This window comes from Artemia sp. Qi Xiang Cuo, chromosome 2, assembly GCF_049724085.1.
Source record: "Artemia sp. Qi Xiang Cuo chromosome 2, ASM4972408v1, whole genome shotgun sequence".
Classification (NCBI taxonomy): Eukaryota; Metazoa; Arthropoda; class Branchiopoda; order Anostraca; family Artemiidae; genus Artemia; species Artemia sp. Qi Xiang Cuo.
In genome coordinates, this window is record NC_142795.1 from 31741530 (window position 1) to 31762210 (window position 20681).

At 35.0% G+C, this 20681-nt stretch overlaps 1 protein-coding gene across 1 annotated transcript in view; it reads right to left on the reverse strand.

Moving 5' to 3' along the window:
* The window catches only part of Tnpo-SR (transportin 3), a 118463-nt gene that overhangs the window by 1306 nt on the left and 96476 nt on the right, over positions 1 to 20681 (reverse strand). Inside the window, exons 15-16 of the mRNA XM_089108080.1 lie at positions 6988 to 7173; positions 5080 to 5192 (exon numbers count right to left, since the gene is read on the reverse strand). Coding sequence (XP_088964206.1) covers positions 5080 to 5192; positions 6988 to 7173 — 299 coding nt within the window. The remainder of the gene's footprint in view (positions 1 to 5079; positions 5193 to 6987; positions 7174 to 20681) is intronic.

The window sequence follows — 20681 nt, forward strand, 5'->3', positions numbered from 1 at the left end:
AAAGTGTAAGATCCCAAATTTATGTAACAGCAGTTCTACTGCTTGTCATCGCTTTAAGGTTTTTAAGACTAGCTAATTTACTGTTGAGCTCAATTGAAGACCTTGGCATATTATAGACATCAAGCATATCTACTTAAAGGGATCTCCATGCATTTTTTCGTTATGGGCAGAATGCACCTTACATAGATTACCAACTTTAAAAGGGAGAAGAACGACATTTTACTCATATCATGTACCAATCTTGTACATTTTGCTCACAGGAAATTTAAATCATACTGATCTTGGCTACCTAATTTTACTCCCAGTTGGACATTTATTTTACAAAAATGCATGATAAATGGGTCTAGGCGTTTACCCCACAGAAAATCCCGCCCCCTATGGAAAATTGCTCCGTACGCAAAATTGAACAGCCAAAGAGGAAGTAAAAAATAGGTACCTCAAAATGTTCGATCAGATGTCCTAAGGGGTAACGAAAGAATCAAATATAAAAACAGTTTTAGGACAGGAGCTCCCAGTTTCGGATCAAATGAACATCCTCCAAAGATTCTACGACCATGAGCCGGAGGTGGGGATTAGGAAGGGGAAGTCCCCCTCCCCCTCCCTATATGGAATAAATTCTGCTCATTTTGGGGTTTAATGTTGCTCTTTACTTCCATAAACAGCGTAGACTAGAAATATTCCCAGATATCAAGAGGGATTAAATATCAATTTCTACCTCCCAATCCCTCCCGTCCCTTCCTCCCTAACTACAAAACAATCAGAGACCCTGTTGTAGAGGTTTAAAGCCCTTATATGCAAATGTTTGGAATTGCGTATTTTTTGCCATGGATAATGATCATGGATAAAAACAACAGTAAGTAAAACAACAGGGAATTTACCTATGATAGTGACATTTGTCTAGACCTTAAAAATATTTTGGTTTTATATCCAAGGGCCGCCCACAGCAAACTGCATATATAAGATCATGGATTTTTTTTCCCAATGATTATCGTATCAAACCAAGAGTCTTAGAAAATCGGGAGAGGACTCATTCGAACAAAATTAAAAGAATGTAAAAAAGTATATTAACAAAAATTAAAGAGAATGGAGGGCAACTAGCCCCATGGCCGTACCCAGGATTTTTTTCGGGGGGGGGGGGGGGCTACAACAAAAAAACTAAAAAAACCCATACAAAATTTTTTTATATCCAATTTTGTTACGTTGTTGCGAGTCAAAAAAACATTTTGGGAGGGGTTCGAACCCCCCTAACACCCCTCTGGGGACGGCCTTGACTAGCCCCTTCCCCTGTCCCTTTTTCCCTCAAAGACATCCGAATGAAATTCTGAGACAATCAGTTCATTCATCATAATTGAAAGGTCCAATAAATATCCCTCTGGGGATGACAAGACCTCCCACAGCCCTTAGGGAAAGGACTGTAAATTTTGCAATTCGTCCATTGCTTACAGATAGAATTTGTTATTGGTAAATATATGGATATTTTCCGGGGGGGGGTATTTTTTTTAGGTGGGGGGGGTAAACGCTGACTCCCATAAAAAAATAGTGTTTTAGAATGGCCGACGAGGAGGGCTCGAAGTTTCAGGTATACACAACTAAGAAAAAGAGAAAAAACTTAAAAGAGGCAGGAGATAGCAGAAGAGGCCTTCCCCAGTGCGAGAACATCATAACAAAATTATATTCTAAAATCGGGCAAAGTAAAATCTTGTGGCTTAAATTCAACCTTTTCGTACTAATAAATATTTGTTTCTTTTTTATAGAATACAGTTTATTGTTACAGCTAGCTTTCATTTTTACCATTATATTTAACTTTTTACGAATCTTAAAAACAACGATAGAATATTACTGATACACAAATTACTTGAGAAATACAGAAAAATACTGATTATCGATATTACTGAAGAAAAGGTCATGATAAATTTAATTACAGCATCTATGATTCCAATATATAGATGGGGTTGAGTCTAAATCCGATATATAAAGGTCTGTTAAGCCCATCTTTCATTAACATCCTCAAAATAGACAATTCAGGGATTTGATCCCTCTGAAACTCCGAAATATGGAAGCTTTTGGATTAAATCGTCTAGACAGAAATAATAAATTGTTTACTAGGATCAGGGCCTTGGATATAATAAGATAATATGCAACAACTCTTCACTAGTAAACAAAAAAAAGAATAGAAAAGATTTTCAGATGAGTTTGGCGGACACGCTTTGACATTATAATAGATAATATAAGACCAGTGTTATCTTAAAGATTACAGCCGGACCACGAATACCTATGAATGCCAAAAAAGGGTTGCAAAAGGAGCGTAAGTACACAGGCACCCAAACAATACATAGAATGTAACTGTGTCTGGAGGCAATCCGATGCAGTCTTCTGGGTTTTAAGATATTGTTGGGTGACGGGTATGCTTGGAAAGACCACAACGACCTCTGAAAAATTATTTAGCATCGTCCTGTCGATTACTTACTATTAGTAATATATTCATTGATTGCCATTGCTGGCTCAAAAGCATTGTTTTTGATTAATATAACCAAAGCCAAATTTTACACGAAACATCTAAAAAAATGTGTTTAATGATAGGAAAGTATTAGGGAGAACTAATCCTCAGATATGATTAATCAAATATGAGGTGAATTAAGAATACTTGCAACGCATAGTGTTGCACGTCTATATTTCATGTCAATAAAAATATTACCTTATCTAAATATTATTCCTGCTTGGTCAAGTACACGAAAATTACTAAAACTTGTAAAAACAAAATAAAAAAACACATTTCGGAGGACTCAGTTTCCCCAGGGTTTAGACCGTGCAACTAATTTTGAAACGGTTTTCGATGCTTCTGCAGTTTTTAAAAAAAGGCATTAGAACCCTCTCCTCAAACAAATGTTGGATTCACCCTGGATTTTGCCTCCCTATTCGTCCCTGTAAATAAAAATAGGACTGAAACCGTGACAAGCACATATTTTCTCAATATATATCATACACTGCTCTCCCCTCTCTCCTATTTTTCAAATACAGCTAAAAAAATAATCATTTTAAATGAAATCATAGTTTTGATGGCATGATTTCTTCCAGAAAAGGAAAGAAGACTCATCCCACGATATGTTTAACATTTTTAGCTTTCTGAACCATTTCCATCCTTATCTGACAAAAACCCTGAAACAATTGCTCTGAAAGCAAGCAAACTTGGAGATTTTTCAGGGGAGTAAAGTCTAAAGTGTTTAATTTTTTGGGATAAACGGATTCTTTTTTCAAGTTTGATAGATTTTTTGTGCTTCTGTAAAATTTTAGTCTTCTGCTATAGGGCATGAACACTTTACCCTCATCTCTGGTAGCAACTGCCAACCTAGAATTACCTTCAGCTTAAAAAACAAACAAACGAGTTTTTACTTCTAAATCAAGTTTTTTGGTAGTTGAATTATAGGGGTAGAGTGGGATTCCAGTTGTATGATGTTGACCTGTGTAGTAGTTTAGTTGTGTGGAGACCAATATTGGCTGCCAGAAGGAAGAAAAAGAAGAAACTCAATAATCAATAACGATACCAGTTCTTCAAACGGGAACAAATTGGTATTAAGTAGAAACTAGGGATTGTCTCGAGTGATGCCATCGCCGAATAAAAATCTCAGTATCTTTAAAAGAAATACCCTTTCAAGGCTGTGCTTAAAATTGATAATGAATAAACAGTATTTCAAAAAATATTGTGTCAAGTCAACTGAATGGCTTTATTCAATATAATAATGAAAAAACAACAACAAGGGAATGTAAAGCTATCGGACACTCGGACTACGTCCTTTGAATTGTAACAATTTTAATTAATTGTTCATTTTCTTTTCTTATTTTCCTTCCATTTTTCTCGAGTACATAGCTGAAATTTTTAGTTTCTGTTGATTTGTTTGCTTTTCATAGATTGGCTATGTAATCGCATAGATTGCGTGTTATACGTAAAATTCGAAATGACTTTAAATGCCCAGTGCACTTGGGTTCTATCTTAATTATTTTGTAGTTATCTTTAAATAGACTTTACTCACTTTTAAAAAAGAAGAAATGATACAAATTTGAGCACATCTCTTTATTGTTAATTAGATCAAAGGATAAAGGATAAAAAAATTCGGTTAAAAGAATTTTTCTATGTATGTTTTTCTTTGTGAGTGAACATTTCTTCATCCTAAAAAAGTAGACATTTGTTTGCATCTTCATAGCATACACAATTTTTTAAGATATTTACTAATGTAAAATTTTTTAATGTAAATGTAAAAAATTTTAAATGTAAAAAATCTAATTTTAATGTAAAATATAATTTCTGAGACCACGCTGGAAAAGTATATCGAAAAATAAGTATACCTCAACTTCAATGGTCCATACATTCCCTATTAAATACAAATTTGAAGGTATTAAATACTTTTTCGTTCTTAAAATCAGGATTCAAAATCAATTTTTTATTTTGAATAGTACCGCAGCTCAGCCGGCCAAAATCAAATCAAAGTACCAGCAAAACCCAGGTTTTTAGCAATTGTAGTTAGAAGCAACTAGATTGCATGGAAAATGTTGGGGAGTATTGTATTTTCAGCAAGATAAATAAAGTAGGAGACAACTAGCGACTTCTTTGGGATTACTAATCGATTCAGTTGGGTAATAATAGAAATTAGTAAATCTAACTGAAGACTGCTGGGGATACGTTTTGGTTTTAGACAGCCAAACTTCTTTGCATATAAAAAAAAATCGGGTGCCATTCTTCAAGATTGCTATTTTCATTATTCCAGAGTATAGCCAACAAGAAAAAAAGTTTTTCAAGTCAGAAGCTTCTTACTTCTATTAATTGACAGCCAAATAAATCATAGTTTCATATTTTCGGAATAAGTGGAATGTGGACAGTCTGTAGATAGTTTTGCTAAATTAAAAAACACATTTTTTGAATGGCTGTACTGATTGCAATTTAATACAGAACGGAGGAGTATTTCCCAATCACTGACAACTCGAGGATCCCTGATTGAAAATGTATACATAAATTAGTCAGACAGGAAAATCCAACTCCTAAAGAAGATGAACCAAAAAGTAAAAATAAAAAATAAAAAAACTAACCCCACAGTCTTATCGAGAAATGCTTTCATTTGTTCGTCTGTTGCTGTAACACAACCACTTGGTGTAGTGCGAGGTAATGTAGCGAAGGTTTGTGTCAATAACATTTTTGTATTCTGCAAGAAAGGATAAAATCACGAAAAATAAAAAGTGAAAGTTCACTTTGACTTAAAAAAATGTGATTTTTCACAACAAGTTGGCCAAATCTGACAAAGAAAAATAATAATAGAAAACCTATAAAATTATGCTAATTTTGGAAAAAAAAATATTTTAGGACGATATTCACAGCCTGTCTTCAGTGCCAAATTAAAAAAAAAGTAAACCTAAAAAAAAAATCGTGGCAAAAAAAATGAGACCTTACAAATTAAAACATTTAGAATTATGAGCAACACTTCGAAGAAACAAAACAAAAGCGATTCAAAATACCTAAATCGACATTGGATGAAACAAAAGCTCTTCAACGCTGACACCAGGAGAGTATACCAGGATATGGGAGGAGTTAGGGGTTTTGAACCCCCCCCTCCCCCCCCCCCGAAAAAAAATTGTCCGACTCGTAAAAAACGTAACAAAATGCAACAAAAAAAGTTTTTTTGTAAGTACTGTAATACTGTAGCCTAATAGTACTGTATCTCCACAAGTGGTAATTTCCGAAGCTCTACGCATGCCTTAGAATATTCATTTTATTTTTATCAATAAGTAATTGCGGTTATATACATTTTTTTGTTAATAATTCTATATTTCTTTCAGTAGAATTTTGAACCGTCTAGTTTCGTCCTAGCCGAGTGGTTAGCACTCCAGCACTTGCATTGAATCAGGAGATCAGTACCTGCGCAACGCAGACCATTGGTCAGCATGTGAAAAAAGTTAAAAAAGTGTGATTCCTATGGCGAAAAACATAGTCGCTAAATTATACTTAGCAATATACGAAGACAGGGCGTTTTTCAATTACTTTTACAGTTGAATTTACCAGACACTTTTTCATGTCTTTTTCTAGGTTCTACAGCCACCTTTGAAGAAAATACCTGGAAGCACTTACACATGTCTCATTGATTTGATTAGTATATGAATATTAATGAATAAACATTTCAGAATACGGTTTTTAGTGCATCACTAAATCCGCCTTTGGGGATACTGCATCTCAGCATTTATCTTCTGTTAACATCTATGGTTGGAAAGATGCACTTGAATTGACTAATATTCAAGGAGTGAATGGGGATCGTCGTTGGTCACAACTTCTATTTTCTCTCTGCGCTGATCCCCAGCCCCATTATAACAGATGTTGAAGATACTCTGTGGAGCAGTTATTGCACTTCTTGTGAAGAACTAACAAGCAACGAAACGTCGTCAGCATCCCAAGATCCGTGGGATTCTCCGTGGCAACGTATTATGTATATAAATATCAACTATATTCTATCACTTTCAAAAAGCGACAAGAACCATGAAATAGCAAGGACAATTACTGGCATGCGTTTTGTTTTCTCATTAATTCCCATTAATTATAGATTTTTAGCTGGAGTTGTAGATTGCAGAAAATTTGATTTTAATCTACAGTAGCGGAGAATTTGTTATCACCATACCTAAGAATCCATCCAAACATGCCATGTACAGGTTATTCAATTCCCTTCATGCCAGGAAATCTTTTTCCTATGCAGTGTTGTTTTCAGGCTTAGACTACCTACTCTAGACTAAAAAAATAGCAAGAAACAAGAAGAAAAAAAATACAGATTTGAAAGACAACACTGGCAACAGCAATAAATCCAACGAAATACTAAAATACTGGTAATTAAACACAAGAAATACAGGAGTAGTAACTTGATCTCCTTTTCCCCGTGATGGGTTAAAAGTAACGTAAAAATGAAATTTAACTTGTGAATTATCGAGGTAAATAAAGTTAAAAGCAGTACAACTTACCTCTCTATCCACACTAGCAAATGAATATATGACTTCAGCCACATCTACCGTATTATAGCTGGATAGTTGAAAAATTGAAGCATTTAGTAAAGTTGTGAGTATAAGGGCACCTTGTGAACTTATCACATTCCTAACCAGTTCCTGACGCTGGGAGTCTTCATCGTTATATGTTACACCATTACTGGGCTAAAAAATAAGGAACACAAACTTACTTGATCAATAAAAATAAATACACTTGCTTTGTGCAAAGCAACTTCATGGCAATAATATTTATATTATTGTATCACCGATGAATTTTAGTCTTTCCACTTTACTCTTTTGACTTGAGAGCAAAATAATTTTAAAAGCCTAACCCCGTATTCAATATAATTTATTTTAATTAATTGCAATTACCTATACAATAAGCACAATTTTTATGCTCTATTTAATGTCGTTTGTACAACAAAATTAATTTACACGAGTAATTTGAAAATCGGAAAAAATGGTCAATGTCTAGCGGTCTAACTTTCCCTCTCTATACGTCTATGTAGTTCCTATTGTACCAAGAATTATAGTCAAAATGAAAAAAAAACATTAGAGTTAAAAATCTTGCAGCTCCGTAGCACCTCTTAAGAAAGGTTCTAATAGGAAGATTTTTTTAATTTATCCTGATACTTTTTTCTTCTTCTCGCTTTGATTGTTAAGTAGATGCTTTCGTATAATCCCATCATCGAAATCGAAGTCCAGGAATTTATCCTAATAGATAAATACACCAAGAATTTTCTATCTATAACAGGAGAAAGCATAGGTAATTGAGCTCTAACACACAACAAGCAAATAACTATTTTAAAAGGTTTTTTACACATCTAAAACGGATATATATTAAAAATCTTGCAGCTCCGTAGCACCTCTTAAGAAAGGTTCTAATAGGAAGATTTTTTTAATTTATCCTGATACTTTTTTCTTCTTCTCGCTTTGATTGTTAAGTAGATACTTTCGTATAATCTCATCATCGACATCGAAGTCCAGGAATTTATCCTAATAGATAAATACACCAAGAATTTTCTATCTATAACAGGAGAAAGCATAGGTAATTGAGCTCTAACACACAACAAGCAAATAACTATTTTAAAAGGTTTTTTACACATCTAAAACGGATATATAACAATACAGAAATCTCGAATGTTTGTGCATCATGACCAGCTTTAGCATGTGTTAAAATCCAATAAAACCTAGCATGAGCCGTCAGAGTATTTTTTCCATTTTTTTTTTTTTTTGACGGCATTGACAAGAAAGTTGAAATAACGTTTTTGTATTTTTACTGTAACAGAAATAAGGCCACCCCCCCCCCAGAAAAAAAAGTAATTCGTTCATGTAAATCAAACCGTGAACCTGAGTTTTTATGTAAGGAGATTTCAGTTTTAAGCTGAGAGGTTGCTTAATCCCACAAGATTTTTAACAGGTTACCAATTAAATTGTTACGTGTAAAATTTGATTAAAACAATGACGACTTTGCTCAGAATTTTATTTATGGGGGAGGGGGGAGGGTAGGAAGATCTAATGAATAATTCTGCAGTAGATCTCTTCAATGATTATTATCTGGCGTTACGCCAAATGGGCATAAGTTTCCTTTCCTACATTTTGCAAGAGAACAAGAAACTGAATGAATTATCCCTATAAATTGCTTTTGAGAAAAGTTTCATTGCTATTTTAGTTCTTATGGTCACAGAAATTATATGAATGCCTAAATTTCAAAATCGACCGCGATTTTTCCTTTCTCTACAGATGGGGGAAGGGAATTCCCCTGTCTACATACCATTTAAAATTTGGGCATAAAGCTTATACTACGTTTGAACATACCAAGACTACTTTTCTCATAAGCCCAGTTACTTATTGGGAGGCCTGATACTTAACCGATGTGGATTAGGATTAGTTATCAGATAATTTACACATGCTAAACCCAGAAAATGCAGGATAAGCGAGAATAAGCTAGGTCATATGTAAATAAATAATTCAATCATTTCAAAAATTGAAAAACATTTGAATTTATGTATAAAAAGAACAAAAAGGGACAGTAATAACTGAATGTCGCATACCTTCAGGCAAGGCTATATCGAGTGAGGGGGGGGGGGAGCTCTGAGTTTGAGCCCCCCCCCCCGGAATTTTGTCCAACTGGTCTCGTAAAAAAGTATCAAAAATGCAAATAAACAAGTTTTTGATGTGTTTTGTAAAGTTTTTTTGTACCCCCCCTTCCTCCGAACAAAAATCCTGGATACACCCTAGCCTTCAGAGATCTATAATTAAGCTGTATTCACATTGGAGTATACGTGACACTCGTTGTTATTGGCGTAATTTTTTACGTTTCAGCTAAAACATGACCAGATACGTATTTGCTGTTATCTCTTAAGGGCTGGGCACACGTAGCTGATTTGTTAACCAATTTCAGCATCAGTGGACAAACGTTAGCGGTAAGAAAAGTTGGTTTAAAGAAAAAATTATTGCGCGAGATTTTCAAAACAAAAAATCATGGACACAAATAGTCAACTGGAGTTTATTAATAGCTGCGTGATTGATCTCAGCTTAATTCTCAGTTTAGTTCTCAGCTCAGTAGCTTGTTCTTTCACCACAGACATCTCTGGCTCACTGTTTATTTGTATCCCTATTTTTTGTGATGATCATGATGAAAATCGGCGGCTGAAAACTAGAAAATTTTTCAAGCTCAAATCGACGCTGATTTCTTTTAAAATCGGCGCTGATTTAGAAATCAGTTCCCGAAATCAGCTACATTTGCTCAGCCCTTTACAGATTACATCCGGGGAATCCAGGGTTAGCTGGATAAATCGGTTAATGGTTGCTCGAATGCACTGTTAGTGCTATACTGCTATGGCGAGGATAGGCCAAGACGTTCTTGATTTCAGACACATAACTTTTCGTCAGATTTGATGTGGTTTTTCGTCTAATGACTTCAAATGCTTGGTACAATCGCGGAAAATTGAAAAGATCTCAGAGAAAGTTTTGCTGTCTTTTATCATCAAGGTTGTGACGCAGTAGTTTGATTATAGCTTCGTTTAGATTAAGCTTTCTGACTAGGGAAGAAAATTTCTCTAATTGGAAATGGAATATACAAGTGGAGCTTAGAAATGGCATATTGATTTCATTGCCTATCCGACAATATCAGCATATTGGATAGGGATGGGGGGGGGGGGGGTGGATAAGTAATGTGGTGTTCCGATCATTTTTGCTGAACAAGCCAAGCGAGAAAACAGAGTTATCTCAACCAATTTTTAAGTGAAATAATAAGATCAAATACATACTAATAATAACTAAAAGACAAAAAACAACAACAACAAAAAAACAAAACAAAAAAGAAGAAAAAAACCATATAGGGCACACCCCTACAATCTGGTGATGATAAAATTACGACACTTTTTTTGCTAGGGAACATATTTTCCGCAGTCGTTAGAGAATCTGTAACAATGTCAAAACTGCGAAGGCTTCATCCAAGCCTGAAAAAGATAAGAGTTATGGAAACCGTCTAAAGAAACAGGGAAAATAGAGAGGCAGCTGGGACGATTTTGGCCAGTAATTGACGGAGGAACTGATTTTCGACATTCCAATTCAGTTTTAGCGCTGACCTAGAGAGTAAACTACGAATTTAAAGTCTCAAGTTTGACAAAACCTTATAATAAAAGAATGTATTATAATATTACGTTAGATTTGAAGTAGAGAGAGAGAGAGGAAAAAACGGGTAGAAATGACATCTTCACGCAGGCAGTGACTCTCCGAGATCAAATAGGATTATTTCAAATTATAATTCCTTAAGTAATGCAACTAGGGGCACCTCATGAAAAGCCACATATAGAAGTTTTACAATTTTGACCCGCAGTTTTTTATTGATTACCGCTTTGTAAATAAATTGATTTTAAAACATAATATTGAGTTAGGATCAAAGCCCTCCCAATTTTTTTTTGACGAAATTCTACTTGTTCGGGAATAAGGGCATAGTCAAGGGTTCCTGAGAAAAGAATGTATCAATAAAAATGTTATTAACCTCTTTTCTTCTAAACTAATTTTTGGGCAGGGCAAAAGATGAGACACAATAAATGCATAGGCTAGTGTAAAATCAGGTTTCTATCCAAGGGGTGGGTATCCGTTTTGAATCATCCCCCTGAAATGCTTCTCTAACTCACAAACTGGTAGTAAAAATACAGGTAAAAAGACTATTTCTAAAAAAAAACAAAAAAAAACGACTCGTGAATTGGTCTTAAAAATGCAGGTAAAAAAAAACCTCATTTGAGAGCGTTAGACGAAAAACAATAGAAGGCAATCCCCTTCTTAATTCTTTTTCTAACCCCCCTCCCCCGAACAAAATTGTAGTTACGGCCTTTTCTAAAACATGCTTCTGCTAGTAACAACTCATTGCAGAACAAAGCCACTTGCGACCAATAAAACCTCCACCCCAATCTATTCAAAACTTCACTCTCCCTCGTCCCATGAAATTCCTATTTCCTTTCTTTATGTTCTTGAATCACCCCATTTGTGGACGTCCTGCTTTTTGCTTGGCCCAGGGGAGTAGCTCCAGAATTTTTATTAGGGGGGGGGGGGGGCAAGAGGGGTCCATAACCGCATAGTCAAGGGGCATGGACTATATAATAGTTATTTTGGTACTTATCGGTTAGCTGGAACACACGCGAGAAGTGAAGTTTGATTAATGCTAATGAAAAAGCATAGCATATATTAAATACATAACCTAACCTAACCTATGTACCTTTTTTTGCCCCTTCAACCCCAAAAAACTAAAGTTTATATATTTTTCACGGAGTCAGCAATACCTCAATAGGCAAAGGAAATCCATTTTTCATCAGGATCTTTGAGATTCTATATGCGGTTCTTGTCGCGTGTGTTCCAACTAACCGATAAGTACTGAAATCTCCAAATTCTTGGGGGGGGGGGCAAATACCCCCCCCCCTCCCCAGAAAAAAACCGAAGCCCCTGGCTTGGCCCCAGATGGATGGTCAAACACCACGTTTCTTTTCATAATCTCTCAGCCTTCATACATAAAACGTGACCTGGCCATCTTAACCTTTCTTTAATTGTAGCCTTAGAAAGTGGGATAGACCCCATTTTTGATAAGGCTTATTCTTTAATATAGGGTCAGCCAAACGAAGCACCCGTGTTTCGGTCAAAACCATACTTTAACCCTGTCATTTTAGCAAGGGCGGATCCAGGATTTTTTTAGGGGGGGGGCGCAAAATAGGTTGATCCAGTAAACTTGCGTTAGGAGCAAGTTTAATTAACGGAAATTTGCGTTAATTAAGTAAATTACACTACTTTAGACTACATTAAAAGGGCGCAAGCCCCCCTGGAGCTGCCACTGCATTATAGTGCCCTCCAATATCTTAATAGTAGTTCAAAGGCTTAATCTTCCTATTCTTCCAAAGTGTACGATGTTCTTCAAGACTATTCTTCCAAACTTCTCCTAAAACAAATCTTTTTTTGCCATTGATAAGCGATACTGGGATCTTAAAACATAGACCCCCTTCTTTTGCACGCTAAAATGTAAGATAGGGAACATGCTGTTCCCTGACTGTGTCAGAAATCCCGTCTTTATCCCTGAGTTTACCCTAAAGACCAGAGTTATAACCGCATCAAAATATGAGGATAAACCTTGGCTACAATTCAGAATCAAACAGTTGATCATGCTTAAAAGAAGATAAATATACAGATTCAGTAATTTAGAATTTCATATACAGAAAGTCAGCAATGGATTGATATCAGAATTTTATTCTTACTTTGAAAAATTAAGACCGTACACCCCACTGGTTTAAAAATAACGCGCCAAAAACTTGCACAGGAAACATACCATTTCCTATTACCTCAAATACTTGTGCACACAACCCGATAAAAACCAGTTTCATGACCATCTTAATTAGCGAATCAATTTTTTGATAAAAATTTACTGTGAAGTTTCAAATTTACAAAACCCGTTTCCTTGAGCATCGCCATGGACATCAAGCATTCAACTCGGTCTCATTTTTTTTTATTAATTAATCTTTTCTCTTCAGTTTCCTTAATAGCTTTCCGTTTAACCCCCCCCCCCGCTCCTTAGGCTAAAATGCAAGGCCGTATCAAGGGGGTGGGGGGTTACCCGGGTTGAACCCCCCCCCCTGAAATTTTTGGCCGAGCCAAAAATTAGTCGAAAATTAGTAAAACCTTAGTAAAAATTAGTAAAATTAGTCGAAAACCGAGTCGAAAATTAGTACCCCCCCTGGAACAAAAATCCTGGATCCGCTCTTGCTAAAATGTTGTAGTACTACGCTGGAAGCATTTATGAATGCAACAAATGTGGAACCGAGTGCTTTTAAAACATTTGAACTGTAATTGCATTGTTAGAGCAAATATGCACATCAATAAGCTCTTCCATTCTTGAGAAATTGTAAAAAAAAAAAAAAAAACACTTTTCTTTCCAGTCCAAATACCCTTCTGCTTGAGAGTCGTTCGATATGGTTACTATGGACCACAGTTTATATAATTAGTTTATCTAATTATATCACAGTTTATCTAATTATATAAACTGTGCTATGGACGGTCACATGCATGAACGTCCTGTTGTGGAAAATTAAGAAATTTCGATACTTGTCTAAAATATAAAACACACTTGAGAACTTGTATTGCGAATACCCGTTTTTTCACGCTGTCTATACCAGACAATAACTTTCGAATCGTTGAGAAACCACATTATAGTTTTTTTTTAATTATATATTTAGTTGGTATTTTAGGTTGCACGTTCTGGGCACCCCCCCTCCCCTCCATAATTCTTTGTGGTAGTTTTCGTAATTTTGTTACTAAAGTATTGTATTTTCATTATATATGGTTTTATTTCATTAGCATTCACCAAACTTCACTTCTCGAGTGTGTTTTATATGATAGTATAATAGACAAGTACCGAAATTTCATAATTTGTCGAAAGTGGATTTAGGAATACAATACATATTGAATTCGAATGCATAATTTCCATCAAGACCGCACCCACTTTGGGAGAGTTCAGTTCCTACTTATAACTTTAGTAAATTTTATGTGTTTAATAGCTTTCGATGAGCAACTTAAAACTAATACGCTTTATATATTTAGAATCAGTACAAATCGTACGTTTTGCTGTTGCATATATTTCAATTTTAATATCATAATGATGCTTCGAGAAAGATAATCATTCTTCGAAAAGTGCAACTGATGGAATATTTATTTACAGGAGGGGGGGGGGGAGGGTTGAAATATAAAGCGAATACATTGTTATAGGGATATGCCCCGTGGACGCCAGGAGAGGGCAATGCCCCGCGGAAACAAGAAGACATTCAAAATGAATATAAATAGGAAATGAGAAATATTTATATTTAAACTTCGGTAAAACAAATCTCCTGGTGGCACCTGCCATCCCCAGGAAAACTTCCTAAAAGCGCTCAAGATCCCTCCTCCACATATATTCACCTCTTTTACCGGTAAACATATGAATATGGTCCTTGTTTTACAAAGAAAAAAAAAATCTACAATAAGAGGGGAGCTATCACCCTGTAGCACCCATATCACAGGCTTTGTTCATATTATTAATCGTTAACTTTGTATAGACACACTCCATTGGGTCAGCACCAATAAGGTGATTCCCACTGCACATGCAGGCAGGCCTGCTGCATGCAGGCAGGCTCCACTAAAAGATAATTAATTATTGATTTTCTTTGCTACGCTCTTCTTTATTCTTTTCGCACTAAATTCAAGCCTTTTGATATTCTTCTTGCTAACTTCAGAAATTATACTCCTTGGCCTGCAATTGTTTTGGTGTCAAAAACTGGTTCTAAAGGAATATGGAGATATACAGTTTTTTTGCTATGGCGATCACTCTGAGCACCAAGTGGCAGAAACTAATTTGAAATTACTTTCGGATAACGCTAGTGCTCGCAAAGGAACGGAAAAAGATGTTGGTAAAGCATTTACCGGATTGGATTTGTTTCTACATATTTATAAATCGTCATCACCTACTTATCTAGCATTAAATCCAGCAAGCGTTATTGCAGATTGCAGAAGATTTACTGGCACCTAGCCTAATCCTGCAAAAATAGCTTTTACTCAGGATGAATTAAATCGCACAAAAGCGAATCTTACAGCTTAGGTTTCCCGTCAAGTTAAGGCTAAACTATCAGATCCGGATACAGCAAATCAAGGAGTTTGATAATATAGTCAAAACAATTTATGATACTATTTCGATTGATTGCAATCCCAAATTCCAAGAAATAGACAGATCGTTCAAAGGACTATTTGCAATGGTTAAAACCTTAGAAAGTAGGATTTTGTCATAGGAATCGAAAGTGGATGATTTCGAACAAGAAAAGATGGTGGATTGCTTAGTGATGAATGGAACAAAGCAGAGGCCTGGAAATGATCTAAAGAAAGAAATAACGGTTATCATTAAAGAAAAGATGCTGGCCCCTGGTTTTGAAGTTAATAATATTGTAAATGTTTTGATTTCGTTTGAATGACTCTAACATTCAATCTAAAGTGTCTCCAGTGCTAATACACTTCAGATATGCTGAAATAGCTCGAATTGTTTACAAAGCAAAGATTCAGCTAGCAATAAGTGGAATATTTTTGTCGAAATCGCTAACAAAAAAGCGTCGTGAATTTTTAAATCCGGCAAGAGATTGCTTCAGTAAATTTAATGTGTGGACTGACCTTGGGCAAATTCTGGCCATACCACCAGGTCAATCATTGATACGAAATATTCGATCATTCGCAGATTGTATCTAGATATAGTTTTTTAGTATAATTATTATTATTTATTTTATTATTACATTATATTTTTTGGTACTTGTCGGTTATTGGAAACACACCCAAAAAGTGAAGCTAGATTAATCCTAATGAAAAATAACAAAACATGATGATAAAACAATACTTTAGAAACAAAATTATGGAAACCTAACCAAACCTAAGGTAATGTAGCCTAACCCCCACCGCACCCCTAATGTGTAAATATATAACCCAAATTATACAAGTCCAATGCATTATTTGTAAGTCAACTGCATTGGATCATCCATCACTTGTTTTTGTAGCTATGAAACCGGCTTTCTGATATGTAACTTAAGCGTAATTCTTAAATGTGTTTCCAATAACTGACAAATACTTATTTATTTATTTTTTTGGTTTTGCATGTATATTTTATTATTTTTTGGCATATCTAGAATTTGTTGTCTTTTTTTACTAGCACATTAATTGACCATCTAAAAAAGATCGTTTCTGAAAGAGTACCTGATGTTGTTGGTTTATGTGAGACTTTTTAGATTCTTATGCTTTTGGATTTGCAAGGTTATAAGTTGGAGCGATTGAATCGACAAAAGATGGACAAGGTTGGTCTTGCCTTGTACATTTCTAATACTCTCCCATAATCTCTTAGAATAGAATCCAGAATCCAGAAATATCGAAGGAATCTTTGAATCACTGTTTATCGATATTAAACGTGGAGATAAGGATTTAATTGTTGGTATTAGTTATCGATCTCCTAGTGGCTCTATTCGTCTATTTCTACCCATCCTTAATGATCTACTGGATACCATCCTCAACAGTCGAATGAGTTAACTATTATGGGATATTTTAATATAAATTTGATGGATATAAGGTCTTCCGTATCTTTGGATTTTTTTTCGTCCATGCTTGCCCCCGGTACTTTACCTTCTGTAAGTATCCCATCTCGCATAACAGAAAATACATCATCTCTGATTGGCAATACTTTCTGTATAGCTACCTTTATCTAAAATTGTGTTTTAGTAAGTGACATTTCTGATCATTTTCCTATTTGCTCTAGATACTGTTTTGATAATCTGACTATATTGAGAGGACCAATTAGTCTGGTCAAAGGCCTTTTAGATTTGGTGAAGTGGAACTAATGCTTCTTAGGTCAAGGTTGGCAGAAATTTATTGGGGTAATTTTGAGATTGATTCTGATTTTTGTGATTTATTTGATACTTTTTATGAGTCTATTAAAGACGCTGTTCTTGATATTTTGTTCTGTTTCACCTTCTAATCGTAAATCTAAGAAGACCTTTCTTCTAAATCCTTGGATGACCCCTGGTCTCCTAAGGAGTTGTAGGAGAAAAAATAATCTCTAGAGGGCCTGTAAGTCGGCTAGCCCTTCAATGAAAGCTATTCGCTTTCAGCGATTTAAAATTCAGGAATATTTATAATTCCGTGTGTCGAAACGCAAGTCCCAGTATTATTTTAATTGTTTTTCAGATTGCACTAAGGATATTTGAAAAACTTGGCAGGTTATAAATTCTGTCTTTAGGCCCTCTTTTCAGTCTCCATCAGTCCCTTCTTTTTTGGATTTCGATGGCAAAATTTTCGAGAGTGAACTGAACGTTCAAGATGCATTTACTTCATATTTTGCGAATATTGGTAAAAGGGCCGCTTCTGCTGTTAACTCTTCTCCATCAAGATCCAACTTCAGGTCTTATCTTGGGCCAAATTGTATTAAATCAATGTTCTTGGAACCAGCGACTGATATAGAAATTACTAAAACCGTCATGGGATTGAGAAATTCCTCGTCATCTGGCCCCAATAATATTCCTGCTAGAGTAATTAAGTTCATACTTCCTTCCATTATTTCTCCCTTAACGAAATTTATTAACCTCTCCTTTCCGCATGGTATTTTCCCGAGTAGTCTGCCAACTATCGGTCAATATCTTTGTTGTCTGTGTTTAGCAAAATATTTGAAAATGCGATGCTTTCTCATCTTAATAATTTTCTTACTTCCAAAGATTTTTTTTCACACTTTTCAGTTAGGGTTTCCAGCTAATCATTCAAGTGAGCATGCTTGTGCAGTTTTATTGAATTATCTTCACTCTGCCCTAAACTCCCTTTTGATTCCTGCTCCTTTGTTTCTGGATGTTCGTAAAGCCTTTGATTCTGTAACCCACAGTGTTTTTCTTTTTAAAATTTCTCATTTTGGCGTAAGAGGTAGTGCGTTTCTTTGGTTCAAGTCTTTCATATCTGGTAGAATAATTTCTTTGAATCCGCCTTTTCGCTCACAATCAAGTGTTGACCAGGGAGTCCCTCAAGGGTCAACACAGTGTTCTTCTTTTTAAAATTTCTCATTTTGGCGCAAGAGGTAGCGCGTTTCTTTGGTTCGAGTCTTTCATATCTGGTAGAATGATTTCTTTTAATCCGCCTTTTCGCTCACCATCAAGTTTTGTCCAGGGAGTCCCTCAAGGGTCAATTTTAGGGCCAGTATGGTTCTTAATATATGTAAATGACCTAATTTTTGCAGTTAGAAATACAAATCCTACTTATTGCTGTCGTCTATGTCGTCCAACATTTTCCCGTACCCATAACCATAGTTCGGATTCTCTTGCTACTTTTACCAATGATACCACCCTTATTACTTGGTGGAAAACAGATGATGAGGTTCGTACAAAGTTAATGGACCTGTTCGAGAGAGCTTTAATTTGCTTTGATGCTAACTCTCTTGCCCTAAATGTTTCTAAAACTACTTTTTTAGTTTTTTTTTCTCGTTTTTCTCAGGCTTGTGCTTAACTATCTGAAATTCCTTTTTTGAAAATCGAGCAAATTTTCTCAGGCTCGCAACTTTTGACAGTAGCTTTAAAATTAGGGAATTTTACATATTTAGAATCAACATGAAAAGCCAATTCTTTTGACGAATATAGTTATCAAAACTTCTTTTTCTAGAGTTTCGGTCACTATTAAGACGGGTTGCTCCTTACTTACGGTTCATTACCAGGAACTGTTTGATTTGCGTTGACTGTTTGGCATTATTGCCTAACCGAAGTAAATTAACACATATTCTAATCTATTGTGATACGTACAGACATACAAGTTTTATACCGTATTTTGTTTCTGATGTTAACGCGATCCCATTGTTTTAACTCTATTCAAAAATTAATTTTTCATATTGATGTTTAATTTTTTGACTTGTCTTCATTATTTTTCTTTAATCTGATAAGTGCTTTTCTGTAATTTTTTTGAATTGCATTAGTTTGGCTGACGATTTAAGGGGGTTTGCTAGCAAGGCCACTTTGACAATAAAACCTTGTCTTGTCTTGCAATGCTCTCCCTATGCCTTGTGTTTCTTCAGACTAAGCCCACAAAAAACATCCGTATAAACAGGGATAAGGCACAACTACCGATTACCAATTGAACCAACTACTAACCTCGCTTCCATCCTCGTATGCATTATTTAACACTTTAAGATACTCATCTGGCATACCTTACAACGCCGTGACCGCCACTAAATCTTTTCTATTTGCTGAATTAAATGCCTGTTCAAACTCCCTAACATTTAGGACTAAAGAGCTCTGAAAATTCAGACAGTTCTCAATTATTATTCTAAGCGTAAGCACTTCGTCACCTCATCCTCTTCTGTTCCTAAAACCAGACCATTCTTCCCATAAGATTACAGCTACAGCATATCATGGTCTAACAAGTGTCATCATCCTAACATTAATTTTATATGTTTTTATTTTTGACTTTCTAATTAAGTGTTGACCTTTTTCATTTATTTTTTTTTTTACAATGAATTATGTTTGACGTGAACGTCACGTTCTTTTGATGATATATATATATATATATATATATATGTATAATGCCTTTGTGATATATATTCGGCAAACATGCTGTGAAAGAAATTTTAAAATAAAATTCTATTTCTGTAATAAACTTGCATCCTACAAAAATCAAGCCAGTGCGTTCAAAATTACTGCACTCACTCACTTCTTTTTATACAATGGTTTAAATAAAGCTCTCCTAATCCTTAGGTACTTCTCCTTCATCAAAGCCATATCCCTGATTTCCAATATCTTAGCTCCAAGTACATATATTTATAAATTTTCAATCGCTTTATTACTATCTCTAACTTATTACTAAATAAATATTTCTTCACTTCCAATTTTTCAAAAAAATTTCTCATTATTTTCTACACCAGACTCACAGTTTAACGCATTCTAAAAATGTCATACCATCTCTCTTTAACATTCTCTTCACAAGTAACTGAGACCCAGTTCCTATCTATAACTGATCTGCCAGACTACTTCCACTCAATATCTTAAAGTACTAAGTACATAAAAAAAATGTCATCATATGAAGTGCCGAAACTAGGACTCTAAGATTTTTTTTCTTGGGTTGTTCCAAAATTGTAAAGTTTTTCACAATGTTTCTCACGAACAGCAATGATACTGCCTACGTGCAGACGCCTTTCACAGATGGTTCTAAACTATTTGAGTTATCAAAACTCCATTTTAGAGTTCTAGTTACTATCAGTACGAGTTGCTCCTTACTTACAGTTCGTTACAAGGAGTCATTTGACATGCGTCGACTGTTTGGCATTGTCGTCTAACTAAGGGAAATAAACACACAATCAAATCGATTATAATATGGACAGACATAGACATCATTTTTAAGAGTTCCAAATAGGGATAGGTCCTTTTATAAGACAGTGAAACCAAAAATATAAACACTGTCTAATAAAAGGAACTATCCCTATTTGGAACTCTTATTGATTTTATCATAGAAAAGGCAGTGTGGTCATCGAAAAAAAAAAAATCTTTCATTTTTATATCGCAAATTGGTTCTTCTTAGCACTTTTTATTTTTTTTATTGCACTTTTTAGTTCTCACATTTTTTTTTTTTTTTTACCTTGACAATCATCAAATATTTTAAAT